The sequence below is a fragment of the Sorex araneus genome, chromosome 4, assembly GCF_027595985.1.
Source record: "Sorex araneus isolate mSorAra2 chromosome 4, mSorAra2.pri, whole genome shotgun sequence".
Classification (NCBI taxonomy): Eukaryota; Metazoa; Chordata; class Mammalia; order Eulipotyphla; family Soricidae; genus Sorex; species Sorex araneus.
The window spans coordinates 213,123,361-213,148,335 of NC_073305.1; the positions used below are offsets into that span (position 1 = coordinate 213,123,361).

At 57.9% G+C, this 24,975-nt stretch overlaps 2 protein-coding genes across 5 annotated transcripts in view; both read right to left on the bottom strand.

Annotated features, from left to right (window-relative positions):
- Positions 1-19,462, bottom strand: part of VPS35L (VPS35 endosomal protein sorting factor like) — a 57,686-nt gene extending 38,224 nt beyond the window's left edge. The window contains exons 1-10 of one of the 2 annotated variants that reach the window (XM_055134591.1): positions 19,412-19,462; positions 13,880-13,979; positions 11,336-11,503; positions 10,519-10,641; positions 9,631-9,655; positions 8,543-8,619; positions 7,317-7,445; positions 5,172-5,256; positions 3,721-3,780; positions 357-453 (exon numbers count right to left, since the gene is read on the bottom strand). In XM_055134591.1, the coding sequence (XP_054990566.1) occupies positions 357-453; positions 3,721-3,780; positions 5,172-5,256; positions 7,317-7,445; positions 8,543-8,619; positions 9,631-9,655; positions 10,519-10,641; positions 11,336-11,503; positions 13,880-13,979; positions 19,412-19,428 (881 nt within the window). In that variant the 5' untranslated portion in view covers positions 19,429-19,462. The remainder of the gene's footprint in view (positions 1-356; positions 454-3,720; positions 3,781-5,171; positions 5,257-7,316; positions 7,446-8,542; positions 8,620-9,630; positions 9,656-10,518; positions 10,642-11,335; positions 11,504-13,879; positions 13,980-19,411) is intronic. The other variant, XM_055134590.1, reaches the window with a different exon arrangement.
- Positions 19,463-22,522: 3,060 nt separating this feature from the next.
- CCP110 (centriolar coiled-coil protein 110) overlaps positions 22,523-24,975 on the bottom strand; it is a 33,162-nt gene continuing 30,709 nt past the window's right edge. For all 3 annotated transcript variants that reach the window (XM_055135240.1, XM_055135242.1, XM_055135243.1), the window contains one exon: positions 22,523-24,936. In XM_055135240.1, the coding sequence (XP_054991215.1) occupies positions 24,884-24,936 (53 nt within the window). In that variant the 3' untranslated portion in view covers positions 22,523-24,883. The remainder of the gene's footprint in view (positions 24,937-24,975) is intronic.

Here is a 24,975-nt window from a genome sequence, read left to right on the forward strand (position 1 = left end):
AAGCAAAAAAAAAAAAAAAAGAATTAACAAAACAAACGGGCTTTGGGCATTTCCCACCAGATTTTCAGGGGCCACTCAGGAACATCCAAACTTAAGGGTCCCTGTGCGAGGCTGGCTCCTCACGATCCCGAACCTAGAGGACGCACGAGGTCACAGCGTCTGGCCTGGAAGAACACCCGTGGGAGGTGCCCAAGGAGGCAGAGCCCGGGGCAGGGCCAAGCCCCAGGTCGGGGAGAGAAACTGGGAACAGCAGGGGCCTCGGACGTGCCCCCCACCCGCCAGCGCTGCCCCCGGCAGTCCCAGGACCCCCCTTCCAACACCTTCGGGGCTGCTCAGTGCTCCTGGCGGAAGGATACAATCTGGGAACCAGCTCTCGGATGGATGCGATCTTGAAGAACCAATTCAGGCACGTCTCCTTGGCCGTGTCGGTGACGTTCTCGGGGGAGAATTGATCTGCAATGGCAGAAGGGACCCATCAGCTGCCGGCCTCCGAGGGGGTGGGGCTTCCCGAGTGTCAGGGGCCGTCGCCAACACCAGTGCCCCGTACGCCCCAGACAGCCCTGGACTCAGGCCCTGTCCGCCTCCCCGTGGCTCAGAGAGGCTTAGTGACCCGCCCCGGGGCCCCCAGCAAGCAAATGTGTGAGCTGGGCCCCCATGTGTCCAGATGGCCTCGGGGGAGCCCACAGGCAACTCAGGGAGCGTGACGGAGCTTTGGGGGCACTCTAGGAAGCTGCAAGTAGAAGGTGGAGTGTGACGGGCTCCTGGGTGGCGAGGAGCCGAGGCAGACGCCGTGCCCAGTGGACGCCTGCTGCTGGCCAGCCTGGGCAGTCGAGTCACTACGACCAGTTCCTCTAGTCCCCCTTCCCCCCAGATCTGTCCCCTTCCCCCTGGACGCCCTCCACAGAAGTCTCCCTCCTCTCCTGGGGAGGGACCAGGGGGGGCAACTTCCGGGAAGCGGCACCCAGGGAAGGGTCTGGAAAGTACCCCATGGCTGGAGCTTCCAGCCAAGCCCTCGAGAAAAGATGACGTGAGTCAGGGTCGCGGCCCCGTGCGCACCGAGGGCTTGGCCCAGCTGCCCGGACCCACGAGGCCACGATTCCGAGTTTCCTTGGAACCAGGGAGCACACACAGCTCTAAAGGGAGGGGAAACCCACTGCTGCCAAGAAGACGAGAGCCTGGACTGCATCACTCTCAGACAAGAACGAAACAGGTCACGCGAGAGGGAAGAACTTTCTTGAACACGGCAGTCAGTCACGCTGGACCCTCCCGGTTCTCGGGCGGAGATGTCTTACCCTGTCACCAGTGAGGTTTTTCTGTTGTTGTTTGGTTTTTTTTTTTTTTGAGTTTTGGGGGACAACCCCCCAACACACATTCCCCAAGCCAGTGTTCTGCCCCTGAGACCCCCATCCCAGGGCCCTTGCTAGTATTTTAATTCACCCTGAAACAGGCAGTCAGGGACTGTGGGGAAGGAAGGTCGCTGGGAGGTGGGAGCACATTCCAAGGCCCTGGGGCCAGGCAGGTGAGCGGTTCTTCCCGGAACGGGGCTTGCACACGCAGAGCCTGTATCTACAAGCACTGTGTGTCTACGAGCATTCTCTGAAACGCTGCTGTTGTGGCCAAAACAAACACACACAATAATTCGGCTCCCGCCTGCAGGCCCAGATGCCGGAGCTGGAGACGCGCGGGGACAAGCCGGCGGGTGGGCGGGACGGGAGCCCGCCTGTCCCCAGCCCTCCCGCCCACAGACGCCTCCCCTCAAGCTGGCCCCGCTGCCTTCTGGGCTCCCGGCTGCCCAGCTGGAGGGCCGGGCCCGAGCGCTGAGTCACGGGCAGGAAGGTCAAACAGGTGAGCTGTTTTCTGTCTTGTGTTTGGGGCCACAGCCAGCGATGCTCCCAAGGGGTTCCTCCTGGCGGTGCTGGGGGGACCCTCTGGGAAGCCAGACATGGAACGCGGGTTGGCCGGGTGCCAAGGTGAACGCCCGCCCCACTGGACTGTCACTCCGCCCCCCCCAAAAGGCGGCATTTTAATGAGATGTTTTCACCTCGCCTTTTTCAATTAGGGGCCCCAGAATATTCCAAAGGGGAAACGGGTGAACATCGTGTCAGTGGGGTTCGGGGGGGGGGCAGCCTGAGACTAGCCAGTGAGTGGAAGGAGATGGTGGGGCTCACAGGAAGAAGGGGAAAGGTCAGATGGGGGTCATAGGGTCACGGTGGGGATAGCACTGTAGCACTGTCATCCCGTTGTTCATCGATTTGCTCAAATGGGCACCAGTAACGTCTCTATTGTGAGACTTGTTACTTTTTTTTTTGGCATATCAAATACACCATGGGGAGCTTGCCAGGTTCTGCTGTGCAGGCGGGATACTCTCAGTAGATTGCCGGGCTCTCCAGGAGGGACGGAGGAACTGAACCCAGGTCGGCCGCGTGCAAGGCAAATGCCCTACCGCTGTGCTAAAGGGTGAGAAACCAATTCACCCAAGACACCACGTTGATGGACTGAATATAAAACAGAATACGCGAGGACAAGTGTCAAGGCACATCACGCCCTGCACACGGCCAACCGGGGTTATATTCCCCAAATCTTGATGGCTGGGGGGACTTGGGGGGAAACACCTTTTAAAAAAAAAATAAACAACACAAAGGAGCCGAAGCCATAATGCAGTGGAGAGGGCATTAGCCTTGCACACAGCCAGCCTGGGTTGATCCCCGGCATCCCATAGGGTCCCCCGAGCACTGCTAGGAGTAATTCCTGAACCACCTGTGCATCACTGGGTGTGTCCCAAGAAGCAAAAAAACAAAACAAAAACCAAAAACCAAAAACCAACAAAAAAACCCCACCCAAAACCAATCTGACCACGGCGGCAATCTGGCCCTCCTTCACGCAGAAACCCTGTGCACAAGGGCGAGTAACACGGGAGTGAGCTGACGGCGAAACCCGGGCGTGTCACTTCAGTGCTGGGAAGCAGATCCCCACCCCCCACCCCCAAATATTTGCATCTGCACATCTAGGGAGAGGGAAAAGTTGCCTCTGACCACAAGAACGTGCGGGCCAAGGAGGCTGTCGTGCAGGGCCCGAACTGTCCAGCCTCGGACGCGCCGTCTCCCGCCCAAGCCCGTCACAGGCCCCAGGACTGTAAAGCCAAGCCGGGATGGACAGGGCCAGAGCACCTGTCACTCTGCATTTCTCCGACACTGCTCTTTGGGTTGGGTGGGGGAAGCTCCCCCAGCGACGCTCAGGGCTCGGCACTCAGGGATTGCTCCGGGCAGTGCTCGAACCCAGGTCAGCCGCAGGCAAGGCCAAACGCCCTCCCGCTGTGCTATGGAGGGCTCGGGCCCGTCTCTGACGCTCTTCCTCATCACTGTGAAACGGGCTGAGAACACCACGGTTGGGACTCAGAGAGACAGGCAGGGAGGCGGGAGGGCGTCCGGCCGCAAGGGAAATGACACGGGTGGGGGAGGACCCGCTGAGGCTAAGGGGAGCACCCCCTCCACTCTCTGGGACCCAAACGACAGACTCCCAACTCCCAGTGGGGCTGTCTGGGGAAGGAAAAAAAAAACCCACAAATCTTCCCAAGTTTTCAGGAGACCGGGAGGACGGGGAACCTGGTGAGGGGCTCCTCTGGCGTCTGACACCCCAGCGCGGAGAGACGGGGCCGTGGCCTCTCTCCGTCTGACCGGGGGCAGACGCGGCAGCCGGCTGGGCGAGGGAGGCATCCCTTACCTGGCAAGGCGCTGCGGTTGTCCACGCACATGGAGAAGATGCGCTCGTACACGAGCTTCCCTGGGGAGAGAGGGGCAGAAGCTCAGCGCCCCACGCACCCGCCATAAACACGAAACACCAGCAGACTTGCTGCTTGAGGGGCCCGAGGGGGGGCACGGGCTGGCCACGCTGCCTGTTTGTGGGCATTTGCTGCCACCTAGCGGGCAGGCTTGAAACCAGGCTGCTTTGGCCTGTGGGAGTCTGCAAGGGGGTTTCGTTTACTGGGGAAAGCAGGAAAGTGATCCTTCTTCCCCCCTGCTTGTTTGGGGTGGGGGAGGGGGTCAGCAGTCCAGTGCCCGGGAATGGGGTGGGGCGCTGATGGCTCTAAAACGCCCGAGAACAGTGCTCACGTCACCCACCACCCCCTGCAGGGCCCCGGCCCGGCCCACAGGTGTGAGGGTGTCAACTGAGTGAGGAGAAAAACAAGTGATTGATTGTGAGCGGCTGACGCCACCCACCCGCTTCCCGGCACACACGTTCCTGGGACCCAGGGAGAAGCGCCCGGGTGATTTCAGACATGGCCGGGCCACAGATGGGCCTAATTGAGGCTGATGGGTGAGTATCACCACGCTCAAACCAGCGTCTGAGCACGGAGGCAGCCAGAGGCTAAGTGGAAACTCCGACGAAGCCGCCTTCCAAACAGAGCAAAGTGGGCTGGGGGGGAGGGGCATTTGCCTGGCACGTGATGACCCGCCCTGGCACGCAGATGGCCCCCAGGAGTGATGCCTGAGTGCAGAGCCACGGGAAGCCCCCGAGCATCACCAGGTGTGACCAAAAGAGCAAAAACAACGGTGCCCTCCCCCAAAGGGGGAAAAAAAAAATAAACAGAACAAGAAACAGTAACCGAGAATCAAGGAACCAAGAAAACAGGAGGAAGGAGGGCTGGAGAGGTAAGGCAGTGGGGAGGGCGCTTGCCTTGCACGCAGCTGACCTGGGGTCGATCCCCAACATCCCTAAGGTCCCCTGAGCCCAACAAGAGTGATCCCCAAGTGCAGAGCCAGGAGTAACCCCTGAGCACTGCCGGGCGTGGCCCAAATGCCAAGAAAAGGAAAGGCCGGAGAGATAGGACGGTGGGGAAATACTTTCCTTGCACGCATCGACCCACGTTCGATCCCTGCACCCCGCAGGGTGCCCCGAGCCTCCACGAGTGTTCCCTGAGCAGTCTTCGGGAGACAGGAGCACGGGCACCCTGGGCAGTCTCTGACTCCCGGCGTGGCCCTCGAGGTGGGATGCCAGGGTGGGTACAGAACCCGCATGCACGGAGGCGGGCTGGGGCCAGGGCTGGCTGGACAGCACACGCGGCCCCCATGCCTCAGAGCGAGCTGGCGCCGAATCCCCGAGACCCGCTCCCCACCCGAGTCCAGCAGAGGGGGCCCGGCCTGGCCAGGGGGCAGAGGGACGGGGACACTCACCGAAGGTGTCCAGGATGTCCGTGATGAGCACGAATTTGCTAGGGTAGAACTGGATGACGCTGGTGTCTGAGAGCAGCTTGGAGCACTGCGGGGGGAGGACAAGATGGGGGGTCAGGGAGCACCCGAGCCGCCCCCTGGTGTGGCTCCCTCTGGCTGAGCCCAGGCTGGAACCCGGGTCCTTTTCCCCCGCCCGAACCCAAAGGACGGCGTGTTGGGGCGTCTGCCATGGAGCCACGTCCGGTCCATCTCCTCTCCTGACTGTCCCCTCTAGGCAACGCCGTGTGAAACACCCACGGCCGTCACGGGCTCGACCCCGGCACCTCACGGTTCCTGAGCACCGAGCCATGAGGCACTCCCGCATGCAGCCGGGCACGGCCAAGCAGCAAGACAAACCGACTGTCTAGAGACTTACCCCCAAAGCCCCTCCTGGGGCCAGAGAGAGACCCTGCAGCCAGGAGCACGCTGCCCTGCATGCGGCTCACCTGACTTCAATCCCCGGCATCCCACAGGGTCCCCCCCAAGCCCGGCCAGGGGTGATCCCTGCATGCAGAGCTGGGAGTGAGCCCCGAGCATCGCTGGGTGTGATGCCAAAACAACACTGGGGCTGGAGCCATAGCACAGCGGGTAGGGCGTCTGCCTTGCACGCGGCCGACGCGAGTTCGAATCCCAGCATCCCATAGGTCCCCTGAGCACCACCAGGAGTCATTCCTGAGTGTAGAACCAGGAGTAACCCCTGTGCATCGCCGGGTGTGACCCAAAAAAAAAAAAAAAAGAAAGAAAGAAAAAAAAAAAACCACAACACACATACATAAGCTGTCTTGAGACACGGAAAACACAAGAGTTGCTACTGGAGTCTGGAAAAGGCTGGGGGGAGGGGTTGCCCCCAAAGACCCAGGAAAGGCTCCCCGGAGCCACTGTACCCTGCCCCGGGCCACCATGGGCAGAGGCAGCCAATCCGAGCACCGGAAGCCACGCTGGTGGGTTGAGACATTTTCTCCCGGGGGCAGCTCAGCACACAGCCCCCCCGGCCCCCCGCTGCAGGGCTGAGACAGGGAGAGATGGGTGGGTGGGCAGCAGCCCCAGAAGGTGGGAAAAGGCCTCCGGCACCTGGTGGAGACACCGCCGGGCACCCCGACTCCCGCTGGAGACGGGTGGGGAAACAAAGTCAGGGCTCCGCCCATGGGGTCTCTACTCCACGATTCAGAGGTGCAACCCTGAGCAGGGCCGAGACGCAGAATAAACCACCTCCTTACAGAATGCCCCCCCCACCCCCCAACCTCAGGGCTGGAGCGATACCACAGCGGGTAGAGCGTTTGCCTTGCACGCGGCTGACCTGGGTTCGATTCCCAATATCCCATATGGTTCCCCCAGCACTACCAGGAGTCACCCCTGTGCATCGCCAGGTGTGACCCAAAAAGCAAAACTAAACCAATCAATCAGAATGCCCCCGCCTCATCCAGGATGGTCCCTGGACCCCTGGGTTCAAGAGGGTTCAAGGGCTGTGCCCTCAGAACACGGTGCACAGGCAGTTTGGGGGTGAGGGGGGGGTCATTGTGCAGACGAGGACCTCAAAACGCACAGAGATTGGGGGCAGACGAACTCGAGTCCCACAGAGAAACTCCAGCCGAGACAGAGCCACGGGCCGGAGCCAACACGGCGGGCAGGGTGCTGCCTCGCACGCAACCACCCTGGGTTTGGTCCCAGCACCGAGCATGATGCCTCAAGCTCCACAGGTGTGATCCCTGACTCCCTGAGCACTCTCAGCTGCGGCTCAAGCCGCCCCCAACACCCGCTCCCCAGCAAGTACCAACCAGCAGAGGGGCACAGCTGGGACCCAGCAGAACTTGCACTCAGAGATTGCTCCTGGCAGTGCTCAGGGGACCCTATGGGATGTCGGGGATCGAACCCGGGTCAGCCGCATGCAAGGCAAATGCCTCCCCGCTGTGCTGTGGCTCCAGCTCCCATCCCTGCACCACTTGTGCCGCTGTCCCGGGTGGCCCGGAGATCAGCCGGCCCCTAGAAACACACCTCCCCTCCCTCCCCACGGCCTGCCTCGGGAGTGTGTGAAAGTGGAACGGGGAGGGAAAGTAGGGTAGGACCCTGAAGACAGCCCTCCGCCCTGGGAGGCGCACAGGCGGCTCTGACCTGGATGACTATTTTGAGCGCTTTCACTTTCTGATCCGAGGCCCAGGCGTCCTTCAGCGACTGGTTCAGCTCCTCGATGCGGTTCACGTAGTCCTGCTGGGTCAGGTTCAGCAGCTCCTTCTGGGAGCCCTGCGGGCAGGAAGAAGGGGGTCGGCCCACCACCACCACCGGGTCCCCGGCCCCAGCTGGCAGCTTTGTCTGATAGTCAGAGGTTTGCTGCATTTTCTGCAAACGGGGGCCGGAGGGCGGAAGCAGTGGCCGAGACACATGGCCTTGGGAGGCAAGTCAAGCCAGTCCTGCGCCAGCTCCCAGCTCAGCCGCTTAACAGCTGGGTACGGGGCCGGAGCAACAGTACAGTAGGTAGGGCGTTTGCCTTGCACACGGCCGACCCGGGTTCCATTCCCAGCATCCCATAGGGTCCCCTGAGCACCGCCAGGAGTAACCCCTGAGCATCGCCAGGTGTGACCCAAAAAGCCAAAAAAAGAAAAAAAAATAGCTGGATGCACTGGGACAACTTGGGGTGAGCAGGGCCGTGCCCCCACTCCCGCCCGAGCCTCACCTACGAGCAGGGACAACAGGACTTGCCCTGAATCAACCCAATGACCAGGGTCCGCCCCGGGGCCAGGCTGGTAGACCAGATATCCGAGCTACAAAGGCGCGCCCCCAAAACACATGGTTTTGCAGCTGAAGAGAGCGACTGAGAGGGATAGGAGCACAGACGGGGACACCCCCGGGAGGAGAAACGAGTCTCAGAAGACCTGGACCAGACTTGATGCAGCCGAGGGGCCCACGGGAGGAAATGTCTTACTTAGGCCATCGCTCCAGAATGAAAGATGCTCGTGACTCGGGGGCTGGAGCGAGAGCACAGCGGGTAGGGCATTTGCCTTGCACTCGGTCGACCCGGGTTCAATTCCCAGCATCCCACTGGGTCCCCCGAGCACTGCCAGGAGTAATTCCTGAGTGCAGAGCCAGGAGTAACCCCTGTGCATCGCCCGGGGTGACCCAAAAAGAAAAAAAAAAAACGAAGGAAAGATGCTCGTGACTGACACACAAGCCGCTGAGAGACGCCGCCAGGGGCGCAGGCGTCTGAATCGGGGCTGGGGCTGGGGTTGAGGGTCACTGTGAAACAGGAAGTCTGGAGTGGCTTCCTGGAGGAAGCATCCGAGAGACAAGCTCAGCCCCAGGAGTCACCACGGGCAGCGCCGTGAGGGCAGCTCGGGGCTCACCTCCTCGAAGTCGTCCAGCTCCTCCAGCCGGATCCGGACCTTCTCCGACATGGCGGACGCGGCGGTCCCGGCTCGGCCTGAAAGGGACGCAGGGAGTGGACGGGGGCCGCTCCCCAGGGACAGCCCCCACCCGGCTCCTTCTGCTTCCCCACGAGCCGAGCGGCGGGCAGTGTCCTCGGGCTTAGTATGTGCCTCACCTTCCACATAGGGGCGTGGCCACGGGAAGGTGGGGTGCAGGGTGCAGGGGGCTAGGGCCCGGCCGTGGGAAGGCGGGGGGCATGCTCGCAGGCGCGAGACCCTGAGTTTGGTCCCTGGCACCAGTGGGTCCAAGCGCTGAGCCCTCAGAACCCCAGAGCCGAGCCGAGGCCCGTCTGGCGTCTGGGGAGCATCAGAGCCTACTTGGGCGGCCCAACCCCCCCCCCCCCCAGAAAAGAAAGGGAAGCAAGACGGTCCCAGATCCCCACGGTGCCTCGGTTTGCTTCTCAAGGCCAGAACTGTCTGCACGATGACAGGCCGGTGGGAAAGGCTCGGCCCTTAAACCCACACAACAAGAAACCGTCCGTCCCCGGGAGCCCCTTGAGTGCAGGCCACCCACCTGGCGAGAGTGCCCTCCGCAGGGGCTGCAGGCAGGGCATGGCCTGGGGGGACAACCGCTCCCCCCACCAGCACCTCAATTCTCCCTGCCACAAGCCTATGCGGGGGGGGGGGGGGGGGGGGGGCGGGGGCGGAGGGGAGTGAGGGGAAGGAGAGGGAGGGGGAGGGGAACTGAGGGGGAGGGGGGAGGGGGGAGGGGGAGAGGGAGATGGGGGGGGAGATGGGGAGGGGGAGGGAGAGGGAGAGGGAGAGGGAGTGTGTACACAATTTGCCAGTGCTTAATATGTGATGGCAGGGATCAAACCAGGGTCATCTGAAAGCAAGACAAGTGCCGTCAGCCCTGGACTAGGTCTGGTCTAGCCTGTCGTTTGATTCTCCTCAGTCTACAGTCGGGGGTGACAGGCCCCAGCTGGGCAAGGCGTCAGGACTGGACAGCACAGAGCTGTTTTCCCCGTTACAAAACCATATTAATCAAAACAATGACTAAAACTTACCTTTCTCTGATCCCATGAATAAATTCTGCAAAAAGGGGGGAGGGAGAGTTATTCTTATTATCATTCTTCAGATTTTGTACTGAATCACCATGAGTCACGAAGTTACCAAGTGGTTCCTATGAAACGTCCCAACTCCCGTCCCTCCGGTGTCCCCGGTTTCCCTCCCGCCCCTCAGCCTGCCCTTATGGCAGGCACTTTGTCCTTTCTAAGTTTTTCTGATGTTCTGGAAAACTTAACTGGAGTCTTTGAACAACAACAATAAAGAGACAAGGAGTCACGTGCGGGACTCGGTGTGGCACTATCGCTACAGCGCGGAGTGGACTTCTGGCGCCGAGAAGGAAGCGAATTCCGGCTTTGGTGGGGGCTCACCGGGCACCAGAAGCACCAGCCTGCCCCGAAAGGACCCCCTGCTTGGTGTCCTGTGAACTGTGCCAGATCCCTGACAGCTGTGCGCCCAGCAGTCACACCTGCGTGGCCTGAGCCACGTGGCCGGCAGCCAGACCTGAAGACGCTTTTGGAGAAAACTACTTGGCGTGGTGGCTCCAGACCCCCACGGGCACCCTCGGGGGCCACATGCCAGCCAGGCAGGGTCCTTGCTGAGCGCTCAGTCTTCTAGGCCGGAGCAACAGTACAACAGGTAGGGTGTCTGACTGGCACACGGCCGACCCGGGTTCGATCCCCGGCATCCCATAGGGTCCCCCCAGCACCACCAGGAGTGATTCCTGAGTGCAGAGCCTGGAGTAGCCCCTGAGCATCGCGAGGTGTGGCCCCAAAACCAAATAATAGTAGTTAGAATAATCATCATCATCGTCATCATAAGTGTGGTCATAGCTCAACGCTGACTCCCAGCGGCCGAGCCCGGGCCGGGCTGGGCGGGGCAGGACTCACGATGGACAGCTTCTCCGTGGTGGTATAGCGGGCCAGGATCTCCCCGCGCTTGTTGGCCCAAGGCTCGAAGTCCGACCCCAGGACGGAGCCGTCGTCTCTGTCCCGTTTCTTTCTGGAGCTGTCCTGGGGGAAGGCAACACCGTCAGGACAGAGGGCGAGAGCGCACAACCACGGCAACAGGACTCAGTGGTATGGCAAACCTTTACTCTCAACGTGCCCCCCGCCCCCCGCCCTAAAGAGGTCCACTTGTGCAATAAAGCTCCCTGACATGCACAACACGTGTGTGTATCTGGGGGGCCAGCAGGATAGGACAGCGGGCAGGGTGTTTGCCTTGCACGGGGCCCGGCCCGGGTTCGGTTCCCATCATCCCATAGGGTCCCCTGAGCACCGTCAGGGGTAATTCCTGAGTGCAGAGCCAGGAGTAACCCCTGAGCATTGCCAGGTGTGGCCCAAAAAGAAAAAAAAATATCTCGAAAAGTCTGCTAGGATGAAGAGTTGCATTTTGGGGCGGGGTGTGTGGGGAGAGAATACTACCTTGCACACATGTAGACCCGGGTTAGAGTCTGCCAGGCGGGATCCCTGAGCTCAGAGCCAGGAGGCACCCCTGAGCACTGCTGGGTGTGGCCCCCAAATGAAACACAACCAAAAAACAATGCCCATCACACCCCCACCCCCCAAGAAACAGTAAAGATGTTTCAGTCAACTGGATTCCGGGCGTCGCTGCCCCCCCCCCTCCCCGTGGGCACCAGGGTGGACTCAGCCTAGGGGAGTCAGTTCCCCTGCCCCCCCCAACCATCCACCCACCCGGGCCCGTTACCGTGGTGGCCGCCGTGGCCATGGGCTCCGCCGTGGCTGCGAACATGGAGAGCGGGTCGGTGCCGTCCAGGACGCTGCTCAGCGGGTCCACCACGGAGCTGGAGGACGAGGAGGAGGCGGAAGAGGTGCTCCCCTTCCGGCTCACCTTCGCAGTCCTGGACTCCGTCACCTGTGGGCGGGGGGCAGAGGGCACTGGGGCACAGGCCTTCCCTGGGACAGAGCGGCCCCCGGCCCGTGCCCTGATGAGGGCACTGCTGAGCGCGAGAGCCAGGGGCCGGGGGCCATGGGCAGGGGCGGGAGGGCCCAGGCAAGGGAGGACAGGCCGCTGTGGCTCACAGCACCAGGTCGGTCCCCATCTGCGCCAGAGAAACGGCCTCTGACGGCGGGGACGGCTGGGTGCAGCTTGGCTGCTGCTCACCCAAATGCACCTCGAGAAGCACCGGGTTCGATCCCGGGCGCGGCCTGGGCCCCCCGAGCACGGCGGGCAGGGCCAGGTTTCAATCTGGAGAATAAAGGAGGAAGGAGGAGGAAGGGCTTATCTGAATCTTGCTGCTGTTTGGGCCCCACTCAGGTGGGCCCAGAGGACCCGAGGGGGGTGGCGGGGACGGAACCCGGGTCGGCCACAGGCAGGGCGAGCGCCCTCCCTGCCCTGCTACGGGGTCTGTTCCAGAGGAACTTAACTCTGGTTTCCGGGCCGCGCCTGGTGGTGCTAAGGGCTGACTCCTGGCCCTGTGCTCAGGGAATCACCAGAGGTTGGACTTGGGGGACTCTCTGGGATTCTGGGGTGGAACCCGGGTCGGCCACGTCCAAGCAAACACTCCACCTGCCGAACTATCACTCCGGCCCAGAGGAGGTCAATTCTTAAAGAACTTTCTTGGGACTGGAGCAATAGCACAGCGGGTAGAGCATTTGCCTTGCATGCAGCCAACCCGGGTTTGATTCCCAGCATCCCATAGGGTCCCCTGAGCACCGCCAGGAGTAATTCCTGAGTGCAGCGTCAGGCGTAACCCCTGTGCATCACCGGGTGTGACCCAAAAAAAGCAAAAAAAAAAAAAAAAAATCTTAAAGAACTTTCTTAAGGTCTGGGCCAGAGACAAGCAGGAGCCACCTCACCTGGGGCTTTAAAAACACACACAGAGGCCGGAGCGATAGCACAGCAGGTAAGGCGTTTACCTTGCACATGGCCCACCCGGGTTCGATCCCCGGCATCCCATATGGTTCCCCAAGCACTGCCAGGAGTAATTCCTGAGTGCAAAGCCAGGAGTAAGCCCTGAGCATCGCTGGGTGTGACCCAAAAAGCAAAACCAAAAAACAAACACACACACACAGCACAGACCCGAGCGAGAGCACAGTCGGGAGGGCGCTTGCCTTGCACACCCGGACCTGAGGTCTATCCCTGGCATCCCATGTGGTCCCCTGAGCGCCACCAGGAGTGAAAACCACCGCCTCCACCCCCCCCCCCATCCAAACAATGCCAGAAGTAGCCCCCAAGCACCACTGAGTGTGACTTAAAAAAAAAACCGGGTTCAACTCCAGCACTGCGCAGACCTTGGGCACCTCCAGGGCGGTCCTGATGGCGGCCACAATCAAATAAAAAATAAAAAAGACATGCATTTGGAGGCTGGCACAATAGCGCAGTGGGTGGGGCACCCGCTTTGCATGCGGCTGTGCCAGATTCACTCCCCGGCATCCCACAGGGGCCCCCGCTGGGAGTGATTCCGGAGCGCAGAGCATCGGAGAGTGTCTCCCGCCCCACGCCACTCCCCACCCTTCGCCAAAAAAAAAAAAACAGAAAAAAAATTTCAAAGGCGGGGCTGGAGTGATAGCACAGCGGGGAGGGCGTTTACCTTGCACTCGGCCGACCCGGGTTCGAATCCCAGCATCCCATATGGTCCCCTGAGCACTGCCAGGGGTAATTCCTGAGTGCATGAGCCAGGAATGATCCCTGTGCATTGCTGGGTGTGACCCAAAAAGCAAAAAAAAAAAAAAAAAATCAAAGGCATCTGAAAGGAAGACTTTTTCTTCTTACGGCCTTGGCACCCACTGGCACCTGTCCGTCTACTCATCCCCGAGGAGGCAAGAGCAACTTCTGCTGCTTGCTGCTACGCGTGCACCCCAAAAGTGGTCCGCTACCTTCCCCTATTTTTATCTTCCTTGAATAGGTGAGAGCTGGGGTCCCACCTGGGGAACCCACTTCAGGGACTGGGGTCCCACCCAACGGGCTAGGGTCACAGTGGGGAGCTGGGGTCACACCTGGGGTCTGGGGTCACAGTGGGTCACACGGCACCGTGGGCCTGGGTTCAAGCCCAGTACTGCAGCACAGTCCCCCAAGCACCAAGCTGGGGGTAGCCCCCCACCCAAAGAAACAAAAAACCCCTATAAACATGCAAGTTGGTAATGCAGAAGGCCATGTTTGGCTCATCCTTACAGCCCAGGAACCTTATACCCACAACCACCCCCGTGGTGGGAGAAACTGGGGTGCAGGGAAGGGGGGGGGACGAGTGGGGACGGGGAGGAGCTCGCGCGGGGGGCCCGCCAGGCTTACGGTGATGGGCTTCAGGGGGTGGTAGTCGCCCAGCTCCAGCGGCACCGCCTCCAGGCGGCAGGACGCCAGCTCGGCCTTGTAGTCCCGGTTCCGGGGGTGCCTGCGGGACGCGGACCCCACAGCAGTGAGCGGGCAGTGACCCCCAACTCCCCAGCCACCGAGACGGAGCGAGAACCTGCCACTGCGCGGGTCCCTGCATCGCCATCCCTGACGTGCGGCATCTCCCGGGGCCCGAGTGATAGCACGGTGGGGAGGGCGCTTGCCTCGCCTGCGGCCGACCCGGGTTCGATCCCCGGCATCCCATAGGGTCCCCTGAGCACCGCCAGGAGTGATTCCTGAGTGCAGAGCCAGGAGGAACCCCTGGGCACCGCCGGGTGAGTGTGGCCCCAAACCGCCCGCCCCCCAAAGTGCAGCGTCTTCATCTTCTAGACTCTTGGTGGGTGAAGTCCCCAAGGAACAATTTTTTTTTTCTTCTCTTTTGGGTCACACCCGGCGATGCACAGGGGTTACTCCTGGCTCTGCACTAGTGAATTACTCCTAGCGGTGCTCGGGGGACCCTATGGGGATGCCAGGGATTGTGCCCGGGTTGGCCGCGTGCAAGGCAGACGCCCTCCCCGCTGTGCTATCACTCCAGCCCCTGAACGATTCTTACGAACTCCCTGGAACACACTAGGAGCTAAGCCTTGATTTATACTACAAAGAGAAAGTGGGGGAAGGTCGCGTTTGGGAAAGACGGTTCAAAGAACTGGAAGGCAGGCTGGGCCGGGGGAGTGGGGGGAGGTTTGGGCTTGAACCCAGCACCGGCATCACGCTCCAGCAACGGTTCCTGAGCCCAAACTACCCCACAAAACACACAAACTCAGACATATCCACACAGGAACCTTCACGATCAGCCACGGGCGTGAAAATCTAATGATGGGTCGAGGTAGGAGCAGAGCAGGGCGGGATGTGCCTTGCTCACGGCTCGTCCAGGCTGGCTTCCCAGTCCTACACGCGCCCGTGCCAGGGGCGGCCCCCGAAACAGTGCCAGGTGTAAGCCCTGAGCACTGCCGCCAGCCCCAAACAAAGCACAGGTGTGATCCCGAGACAAAACACATTCTGTTTTTGCTTTTTGGGTCACACCTGGCAACGTGCAGGGGTTACTCCTGGCTCTGCACTCAGGAATGACTCCTAGCAGTGCTCGGGAGACCCTATGGGATGCTGGGAATCGAACCCGGGTTAGCCTCGTGCAGGGCAAACGCCCTCCCTGCTGCTGTACTATTGCCTCTGACCCCCTCAAAACACCAATTTGATGACGCCATTTCTCCTTTCAGAGCTTTCTCTTTTGTTGATTCTTTTCTTCGTTTTTTTTTGGGGGGGGTGGTTTTGGGGCCACCCCTGGCTCTGCTCAGGGGTTCTTAACCCCACCCACTGTCAAGAAAAATTGATTTCTGAAAGGCTAACTTAAGAGGATGGTTCGAAAGGTAATGTAATCTGAAATTCACAGGCAAAAATGCTTTTCATCCTATACTGATTTTGCTTTCATCCTATGTTATTGATAAATCAATCCACCGCTCAGGGGGAAAAAAGCACTTATCAAAATAGCCCCAGGGCTTGAGACGCAGCAACATAAGTAATAGCTCTCATTTATCAACACAGCGGCAAAGGGCCCGGCCAATCTTTGGCCTCCTTTGGCCTGGGCAATCGAGCCCAGGATCGCGCCCACTTTTCAGGCAGAACAGCCGAGGCTGGCATGACCACTTGTCACTGACGGCTACAAGGAACTCTCAGCCTGATCAGGCCACAGCTGCACGGCTCCCGAGTCAACGTTCTGGAGAGATCGAGAGGTCACCCTAATACTTGGAAAACTGCGCAGTGGGACAGCAGATTGGGTGAAGGCCACTCGCCCTGCAGCTGCGGCCGGAGATGGCCCCTTGAGCACTGAGAGCCGTCCCCGAGCACAGAGCCAGAAGTCGGCACTGAGCACCGCTGGGTGTGGCGCCCAAACCAAAGAAACTTGGAAAGCAACTAGTTTTTCTCTTTAAAGGGCCAAGTGGGGGGTGCGCATGCGCGTGCGTGCGTGCGTGTGTGTGATTTTGTGGTTGGTTTTTGCTTGTTTGTTTGTTTTTGCTTTTTGGAGTCACACCGGCAATTCTCAGGGCTTCCTCCTGGCCCTGCACTCAGGAATCACTCCTAGAGGTGCTTGGAGGACCATATGGGATGCCAGGGATTGAACCTGGGTCAGCCGCATGCTAGGAAAACGCCCTATCTGCTGTACTATCCCTCTGACCCCAAAGGGTCAAATTTTTTTTTCTTTTTGGGTCACACCCAGAGATGCACAGGGGTTACTCCTGGCTCTGCACTCAGGAATTACTCCTGGTAGTGCTCAGGGGGTCACATGGGATGCTGGGAATCGAACCCGGGTCGGCCACGTGTAAGGAAAACGCCCTCCCCGCTGTGCTATCGCTCCAGTTCCAGTGCCAATTTTTTTTTAAAGTTAAAATGAAATAAACTGCCAGGAGAGAAACACTGCCTATGAAGGTTGGGAGTGAGGCTCAGGGTGGACACTGGCCTTGCACGGCTAAGGACCTGCAGTCAGTCTCTCCACCCTAACGCCGCACTGAAAAAAGAAAAGGAAAAGGCCCAGCAGATAGTGCACAGGTTTTGCATGTGAGTCGCAGGTTTAATCCACAGTGCCCCCTAAACAGGGGTGTAACCCCCCCCCCCAAAAAAAAATACCTCTGTGCGGGGAGGGAAGGGAAATTGGGTCTGAGAGTTCAGCGGGCAGGAGCAAATTCTCTGCATGAGGAGCCTGGATTTGATCCCCTGAGCATGGTTAGATGTGGCCCAAAAAAGAAAAGGGGAAACAGTCACCTCTCTGAATGCGACTGAAGCGCTGCTCTACGCTTGGATCTCAGGGAGAGCCGACAGCGACCTCTAGTGGGCACTGTCTCAAAAATCCTTTCCCCTGGCTCAGAGCGCTGGGGAAAGTGTCTCTCTCCAAGGCCGGGGAAGGGGGGGGGGGGCGCTCTCCCTGCCAGTCACCAGACTTAGCTGCCACAATACCAGGAAACATGCCTCACCCCCCAGGCTGACTGCAGCTGGCCGCGCCCTCCGCTGTCACCCACAGGCTGTGTGCCCCAGATGAGCCGCTTGTAAATCAACAGCTTCAGCTCTCAGGCCTCTACTTCTGCATCTGAAAAATGGGGTTGATGTGAGCATTAAATGCACACTCAGCCCAAGCCTGGCACCTCTCAGTTTCCGTCAATGTCCAGCTTTAAGAGAAGACACCTCAGCCTCCTCCCGCCACGAGCCACACCAGGCATTGGTGACAAAGAGAGTCATCGCCCCATCCCTTTGACTCAACTAACAAGGCTACTAGGGGCACAAAGGCAAACAGAGGGAAGTCTAAAGCAGAACCCCGGGAGAAACTTGGGAAAGAGTCTACGTGTTGGGGCTGGAGCGATAGCACAGCGGGGAGGGCGTTTGCCTTGCACTCGGTCAACCGGGGTTCAATTCCCAGCATCCCATATGGTCCCCTGAGCACTGTCAGGGGTGATTCCTGAGTGCATGAGCCAGGAGTAACCCCTGTGTATCGCCGGGTGTGACCCCCCCCCAAAAAAAAAAAAGAGTCTACATGCTAAAAGGCTGATGTCTTGCTGGCAGTGTCAAAACATCAGAGGTGAACACACACACACACACACACACACACACACACACACAGAGGCAGAAATGGGCATCTTCCTAATTACATCTTTCCTGACTACAGAATTTCAGATGTTAACTGCTTGTTGTTAATTGTCTGTTGTTGTTTAAATTCCGCGTATCCTATTAGGATCTTAAACTTGTATGACCAAGTTTAAGAAAACTGGGGGCTGGTACAAAGAGATAATACAGTGGGTAGGGTGCTTGCCTGGACCGAGGTGAACTTGGGTTTTATCCCCAGAACCCATATAGTCCTCTGAGTACTGCCAGGCAGGTGTGGCCCGAAAAACAAAAGGGGAAGGGAGGGAAGGAGGGAGGGAGGGAGGAAGGAAGGAAGGAAGGAAGGAAGGAAGGAAGGAAGGAAGGAAGGAAGGGAGGGAGGGAGGGAGGGAGGGGAAGAAGGAAGGAAGGAAGGGAGGAAGGGAGGGAGAGAGGGGAAGAAGGAAGGAAGGAAGGAAGGAAGGAAGGAAGGAAGGAAGGAAGGAAGGAAGGAAGGAAGGAAGGAAGGGAGGGAGGGAGGGAGGGGAAGAAGGAAGGAGGGAAGGAAGGGGAAGAAGAAAGGGAAGGAAGGAAGGAAGGAAGGAAGGAAGGAAGGAAGGAGGGAGGGAGGGAGGGAGGGAGGGAAGGAAGGAAGGGAGGGAGGGGAAGAAGGAAGGAAGGAAGGAAGGAAGGAAGGAAGGAAGGAGGGAAGGAAGGAAGGAAAAGGAAGGAAGGAAGGAAGGAAGGAGGGAAGGAAGGAAGGAAAAGGAAGGAAGGAAGGAAGGAAGGAAGGAAGGAAGGAAGGAAGGAAGGAAGGAGGGAGGGAGGGAGGGAGGGAGGGAGGGAGGGAAGGAAGGAAGGAAGGAAGGAAGGAAGGAAGGAAGGAAGGAAGGAAGGGGAAGAAGAAAGGAAGGAAGGAAGGAAGGAAGGAAGGAAGGAAGGAAGGAAGGAAGGAGGGAAGGAAGGAAGGAGGGAAGGAAGGAAAAGGAAGGAAGGAAGGAAGGAAGGAAGGAAGGAAGGAAGGAAGGAAGGAAGGAAAGGTTCTAGAAGGGCAAACCCAGGCAACGGGCACACAGGGCAAAGGGTTGTCTGTAAGGCGTCAAACCAGAAGCCCGAGTCTGATTACTTCCAGGCCGTGTGCTTGTCTTATCTGCTCACTCGGTGTAAACCCTTTAACGTCACTTGGGAGGATCAGAAAACTATGTCCCTTTCCAAGTAGGGCGGCGCTCACATCTTCCCCAAAGCACCACTATTACACCCTGGGGACCGGAGCGCCCACCACGCCTCGGTACTCCAGTGGCCAGAGCCCCGCCTGCAAGTCTTGGGCACGTGCCATTCCCTCCTGCTGGGCGAGCTCCTACTCATCCTCCAAAACCCAAGCCGGGGCTCTCCTCTCTGAATTCAGCCGGCGCGACCTCAGCCCACGGCCTGCTCTGGCACCCCTCTCCCGTGTGTCTCTGCCCCGTTAACGAGCCCGGCAGCTCCCGGAGGCCCAGGCCCGGGGTACCCGGGCGTGCTCGGGGCCCCGCACCCCGCCCGTGTGCGCGTCTCCAGGCAAGGAGCGGCTCAGACACTGCTCGGAACTCGCCATCCCTGCAGGCAGGGGCCGTTTCCCTTCGGAAATCCACGGAGAAGGGGACGTGCACGGCGCGGGGAGTCCCCTGCAGAGAAGCCACTTCGCACCCGCGCCCCAGGCAACGGCCCGAGCGGTCAGTGGTCAGGGCCTCCGGGGGCGGGACGCGGCTGGGAGACCCCGCAGTGGCCGCGCCCACGCGCTCACGCTCCCCCCGAGCCGTCCACGGCGGAGTCGAGACCCAAGACAACCCAGGGCAGCCCCTCTCCGAAGCCCACCCGCCGCCTCTTCCTTACCAGGGGAAGGCAGCCATCTTGCCGGTCACATGACCCTCGGGGCTGCGGCCGCCGCCTCTTTCCTCGCTTCCAGACCCGCCCCGCCTCCCGCTGGCCGCCATGATTGGGAAGGGCAGACGCGCCGCTAGCGAAGCCCAGATGAGGCGCCCTGGCCGCCATGATTGTAAAGGGCAGACGCGCTGCCGGCGGAGCCTAGTGCGGCGCCCCGGCCGCCATGATTGTGAAGGGCAGACGCCCGCTGGCGAAGCCCAGACCGCCATGATTGTAAAGGGTCGCGTGGAGTATTTTTATTTATTTATTTATTTATTTATTTATTTATTTATTTTTGCCGCGAATTTGCGGTTCGGCTGGAAGCCACGCCCCCCCGCTTGCCCTCCGGCGCCGTGGAAATGGAACGCTGTGACTCCGTCCACTTCCCAGGCCTGTCCCAACCTGGTTCTTTCCCTGGCACTACATCCGGAGTGCTCCCTGAGCACAGTCAGGAGTAAGACCCAGAACAGCGGATGTACCACCCCCCCCATAAAATCAGTCTATTTTCTTTCTTTCTTTCTTTCTTTCTTTCTTTCTTTCTTTCTTTCTTTCTTTCTTTCTTTCTTTCTTTCTTTCTTTCTTTCTTTCTTTCTTTCTTTCTTTCTCTCTCTCTCTCTATCTCTCTCTCTTTCTTTCTTTCTTTCTTTCTTTCTTTCTTTCTTCCTTTCTTTCTTTCTTTCTTTCTTTCTTTCTTTCTTTCTTTCTTTCTTTCTTTCTTTCTTTCTTTCTTTCTTTCTTTCCTTCCTTCCTTCCTTCCTTCCTTCCTTTTTGGGTCACACCTGGTGATGCACAGGGGTTACTCCTGGCTCTGTGCTGAGGAATTACCCCTGGCCGTGCTCAGGGGGCCATATGGGATGCTGGGAATAAAACCCGGGTCGGCCGCGTGCAAGGCAAACGCCTTACCTGCTGTGCTATATCGCTCCAGCCCCTCAGTCTATTTTCTTAATCCAAGTCTGCAGCGCCAGGCATTTGCATGCTATGCAAGGCACAGTCAGTGCTTGTGCTGGGCACTTTGCATTCCCCAGAGGCTGCCACGCCCTGAAGCAACCATTCTTTCCCAGTGTATGCAACCAGCCATTTGACTTTATTTGGTAGTGGTGGGGGGTGTGCAAAAACTAACAGAGTGGGATTATTATGTGAAGCTTTGAAGTGATTTGGGGACTGGGAATAAACAGTGTGAAGGTGGAGTAGTGAAAGCCGGTATCACCTGTGATGAACTGTCCACGGTCACCCGTGCCCCAGCCAGGATTGCCTCCACCTACCTCCCACCCCGGCGAGGATGAGGGGGAGATCGTGGTACAAACGTGTATTTTTTTTTCTCTTCCCGTTTTTTTTTTTTTTTTCCTTTTTGAGTCACACCAGGCGATGCACAGGGGTCACTCCTGGCTCTGCACTCAGGAACTACCCCTGGCGGTGCTCAGGGGACCCTATGGGATGCTGGGAATTGAACCCAGGTCGGCCACATGCAAGGCAAACGCCCTCCCCGCTGTGCTATCGCTCCAGCCCCTCTTCCCGTCATCTTTTTCAGACTGAAAGAGGCTGAAAAAACATCTTCTCCAAAGAGCTTTTCTGGGGAAGGCCTTGGGATATACCCTCTGCCCTCCATCCCGTAGAATGTGAGCAGTCTCGCAGAGTCCTAGTTTCTTCATGCAACGCTTCTGACTTTCAGCGGAAAGAACAAAGTGCTCAGCAAATGCCTTGGAATTCAACAGAAGCTTCACTTCTCCTCTCCCACAGCCCGGAGAATGAGTGAGTCTTCTGTGATGCTCGCGGAGCCTCTGCCAACAGATGATGCAGCGGGTGACAAGGCAGTGCCTGTCACCCGGGACATCTCTTTTCAACGGCAGCACCTGGGCCCGGGTGAGAATTCACCAGCTGGTGTGTGCACACGCTCAGGCGCCGCAGGGAGCGACCCCCCACCCCCGCCCCTTGGGTGTGGCCCCCAAACAATTAAAAAACCTGCAGGTTCTGATTTATTCGGACCACTGGCTTTGCATTTCTACCAAATACCCAGACCACTGCATGTTTTGTTTTTCTTTTTGTATTTGAGCCACACCTGGCGATGCTCAGAGGTTGCTCCGGGCTCTGTGCTCAGAAATCACTACTGGTGGACTCGGTGAGTGGCATATAGGATGCCAGGGATTGAACCTGGGCTGCCCGCGTACAGGGCAAATGCCCTCCCCGCTGTGCTACTGCTCCGAACGTTAAGTCTCCCTTTGTTTTTTAAAATCATTTTGGCCCAATTATGACGCCCAAGAGAGTGCTCAAAGTGGCCAACCATCCCAACTCCACTCTTTTTGGTTCCTTGTTTTTGAGCCAGACCAGCAGTGCTCAGGACTCCCTCTTGGCTCTATGCTCAGGGGTCACTCCTGCACTCAGGGGAACCGTATTTGGTGCCAGGGATCAAACCCAGGTGGGTCACAAGCCAGTACCCTGCCTGCTGTACTGTCTCTCCAACCCAATTTTAGGCCTTGGGGCCATCCCCGCAGTGTTCCGGAGCTGTTCCTGTGTTCAGAAACAAGCCTGGCAGGGCTCTCGGGGGCCATCTGGGTGCCGGGGATCAAGCCAGGATGCGGTTCATGTCTTTTGCCTCTACAATCGATCCAGTCCAGAACTTTTGATTTTTTTTTCCTTTTTGGGTCACACCCAGCGATGCTCAGGGGTTACTCCTGGCTCTGCACTCAGGAATTACTCCTGGCGGTGCTCAGGGGACCCTATGGGATGCTGGGACTCAAACCCGGGTTGGCCGTTGTGCAAGGTAAATGCCCTACCCGCTGTGCTATCGCTCCAGCTCCCCAGTTCAGAACTTTTCACTATAAAAGAAATTATCATAGTAGAGGAGCCAGAGAAATAGTAGCAGTAAGGCACCTGCCTTGCATGGGGGTCGACCTGGATTCAATCCACAGCAGCCCCAATGGTCCCCCGAGCACCACCAGGAGTGATCCCTGAGTGGAGACAAGAGTAAGCCCTTCAGGTGTGGCCTCAAAACCACTGAAACAAAAAGGATCATATATTAAGTATTATGTTTGGGGCAGCTATTTCTCAATCCCCGACCTGTGGCAAATGAACTATGAAGCTAGATTGCTTTTCAGAAGAAAAGTTTATTTTCTCTTTTGTCTAGAAGCAAACTTAGTGAAAATGAAAGTATAAAAATAAATATGATTTACATTAATACAATCCACTCAAAGTAACAAAAAAAATAACAAAATGTTTATAAATAAAAATCCATTAGAAGCACAAAACAATGGCACTTTGATGAGAAAAATCTGTGAACATGAAAAAAACGTGTACAACACAAACATTTCTCTTTACATGAAAACCACTCAAGGTCCTCATCCTTAATCTAAAACTAGTTTCAACTTCCTTCAAAACACACTGCTTTTTAAAAACTAATCTGCATTAATGTACACACCGTCAGCATCTGTCTTTCTTATCGGAGAGGGCCCACCACAACACAGTGAGCAATATCCTGAGTTTTCAGAATAATAAAGCACAATTTGTCATCTCAAGAGGATAATTTGACCTACTTTTTTTTTCTTTTTCGATTTTTGGGTCACACCCGGCGTTGCACAGAGGTTATTCCTGGTGGTGCTCGGGGGACCCTATGGGACGCTGGGAATTGAACCGGGTTGGCTGCATGCAAGGCAAACAGCCTACCCACTGTGCTATCGCTCAAGCCCTGATCTATTTTTTCTACAAATAAAGAAACCCTGATACCTCAAGACACTTTTACTCTTTTCTATAATTCCTGGTTCTCTCAGTCAATAAACTGATACATCTCAGTGAAAAAAAAACAAGTTGATGCCAAGAGTTAATTATTTGATGTCCCCAGCTGGATGTGAAGGTGAATTTTGTTGTGTTCTTCTGTTTTGGGGTCACGCCCAGCAAGTGCTCAAGGCTGACTCCCGGCTCTGTGCTCAGGCACCACTCCTGGCGGTGCTTTCGGGAACCTGCGGGACCCTCCCTAAAATCACATTCCCTCGGTAACATTTTGGGGTTCTGGTTTGAGGTGGGCAGGTGAGTGACGGGAACCCTTCAACCAGCAGTAATGCAGAATTCTCTTTTTTTTTGGGTCACACCAGGCGATGCACAGGGGTCACTCCTGGCGGTGCTTGGAGGACCATATGGGATGCCGGGGATCGAACCCGGGTCGGCCGCGTGCAAGGCAAACGCCCTACCCGCTGTGCTATCGCTCCAGCCCCAGTAATGCAGAATTCTCAACCTAAAATATCACGGTCCCAACTTCGAGAAAGCCCGCGTTCCTTCCGGCAGACGGCCCTTTGGTCTCGTCACGCGTGCTAGAAAAGGCCAACGGAGACGAAGCAGAACGACAGAGAAGCGCCACGGGCATGCAACGTGGAATCCTTGATTTCTACAGACGGGGTGGATGGGGGGCGCGGCGGGGAGAACGTTCCCAGGCGCTCGTCTTGCAGCTAGGGTGTGCCCTTTCCCCTTCCCGGGAAGCCTCGACGGGTTGGCAGAGACACTCGTTGACAGTCCTGTGGTGGGAACCAACCCACCGGCCCGCTGAGTTGCCAGTGGGTCAAAGGCGCATGTGCTTGGAACCAGGAGGCCCCGGCCGCCTCGGGGGCAGGCAGAGGTGGGCCGTGGGCAGCAGGCAGGGGGTTCTCCCCTCTGCGGCAGCTCTGTGGAGTCCCAGGCTGGGGGAGAGGAGAGCCGAGTGTGCAGGGCCGGAGGTAGAACCTGGAGGCCTCACGCATGCAAGGCAGAAGAAGCGCTGTTGAGAGGCACAAAAGCAGAAGGGAACCAAAAAACAAAACCACAATTCTTTTTCTTTTTCTTTTTGGGTCACACCCGGCGATGCTCAGGGGTTGCTCCTGGCTCTGCACTCAGGAATCACTCCTGGCGGTGCTCGGGGGACCATAGGGGATGCTGGGAAATCGAACCTGGGCCAGCCCATGTCAGGCAAACGCCCTCCCCGCTGAGCTATTGCTCCAGCCCCCACAAATTCTTCTGTCATCATTTCCCCCGGCTTGCAGCAGGATCTGATTTGGTTTCTCAGACTCGTCCGTCGGTGTGCAGAAAATGCCGGAAACTTCTGTTTCAGAACTTCCTGCTCACTCAACCCACCTGTCCAGTATTTCACAGAAATAAACCCAAATGTCTTTTAAATGTACACAAAAGGTTCCCTGCAAACACCCGAGTGTGGAAAACAAACTGATGTTCGTACAGGTGAAGCACAGAGAGGAGGCAATTGCTAAACAAGAAGGGTCTTCCCCCACACCTGGTATTAAGAGAAGGGGACCCGCGGGGTCAGGATTAGCCGGACTGACCCACTGACCAGCCCTTAGACAGGACATCACTGTGCCTGTGTAAACAGAGTCTGGGGAGAAACAGCCTCAGGCAGAGAGAACAGAAGCCTGGGGACCTTCCCCCACTGTTTCTTTTCTTTTCTTTTTCATCCCAGTGAATGTTGTCTTCTTAAATTGTCGCAACATTTGGCCGCTTTCTTTGGATTTTTCCTGCATATACTCCTAAAAACAGAGCAAAATTACTGTTTATTTTGCAATCTT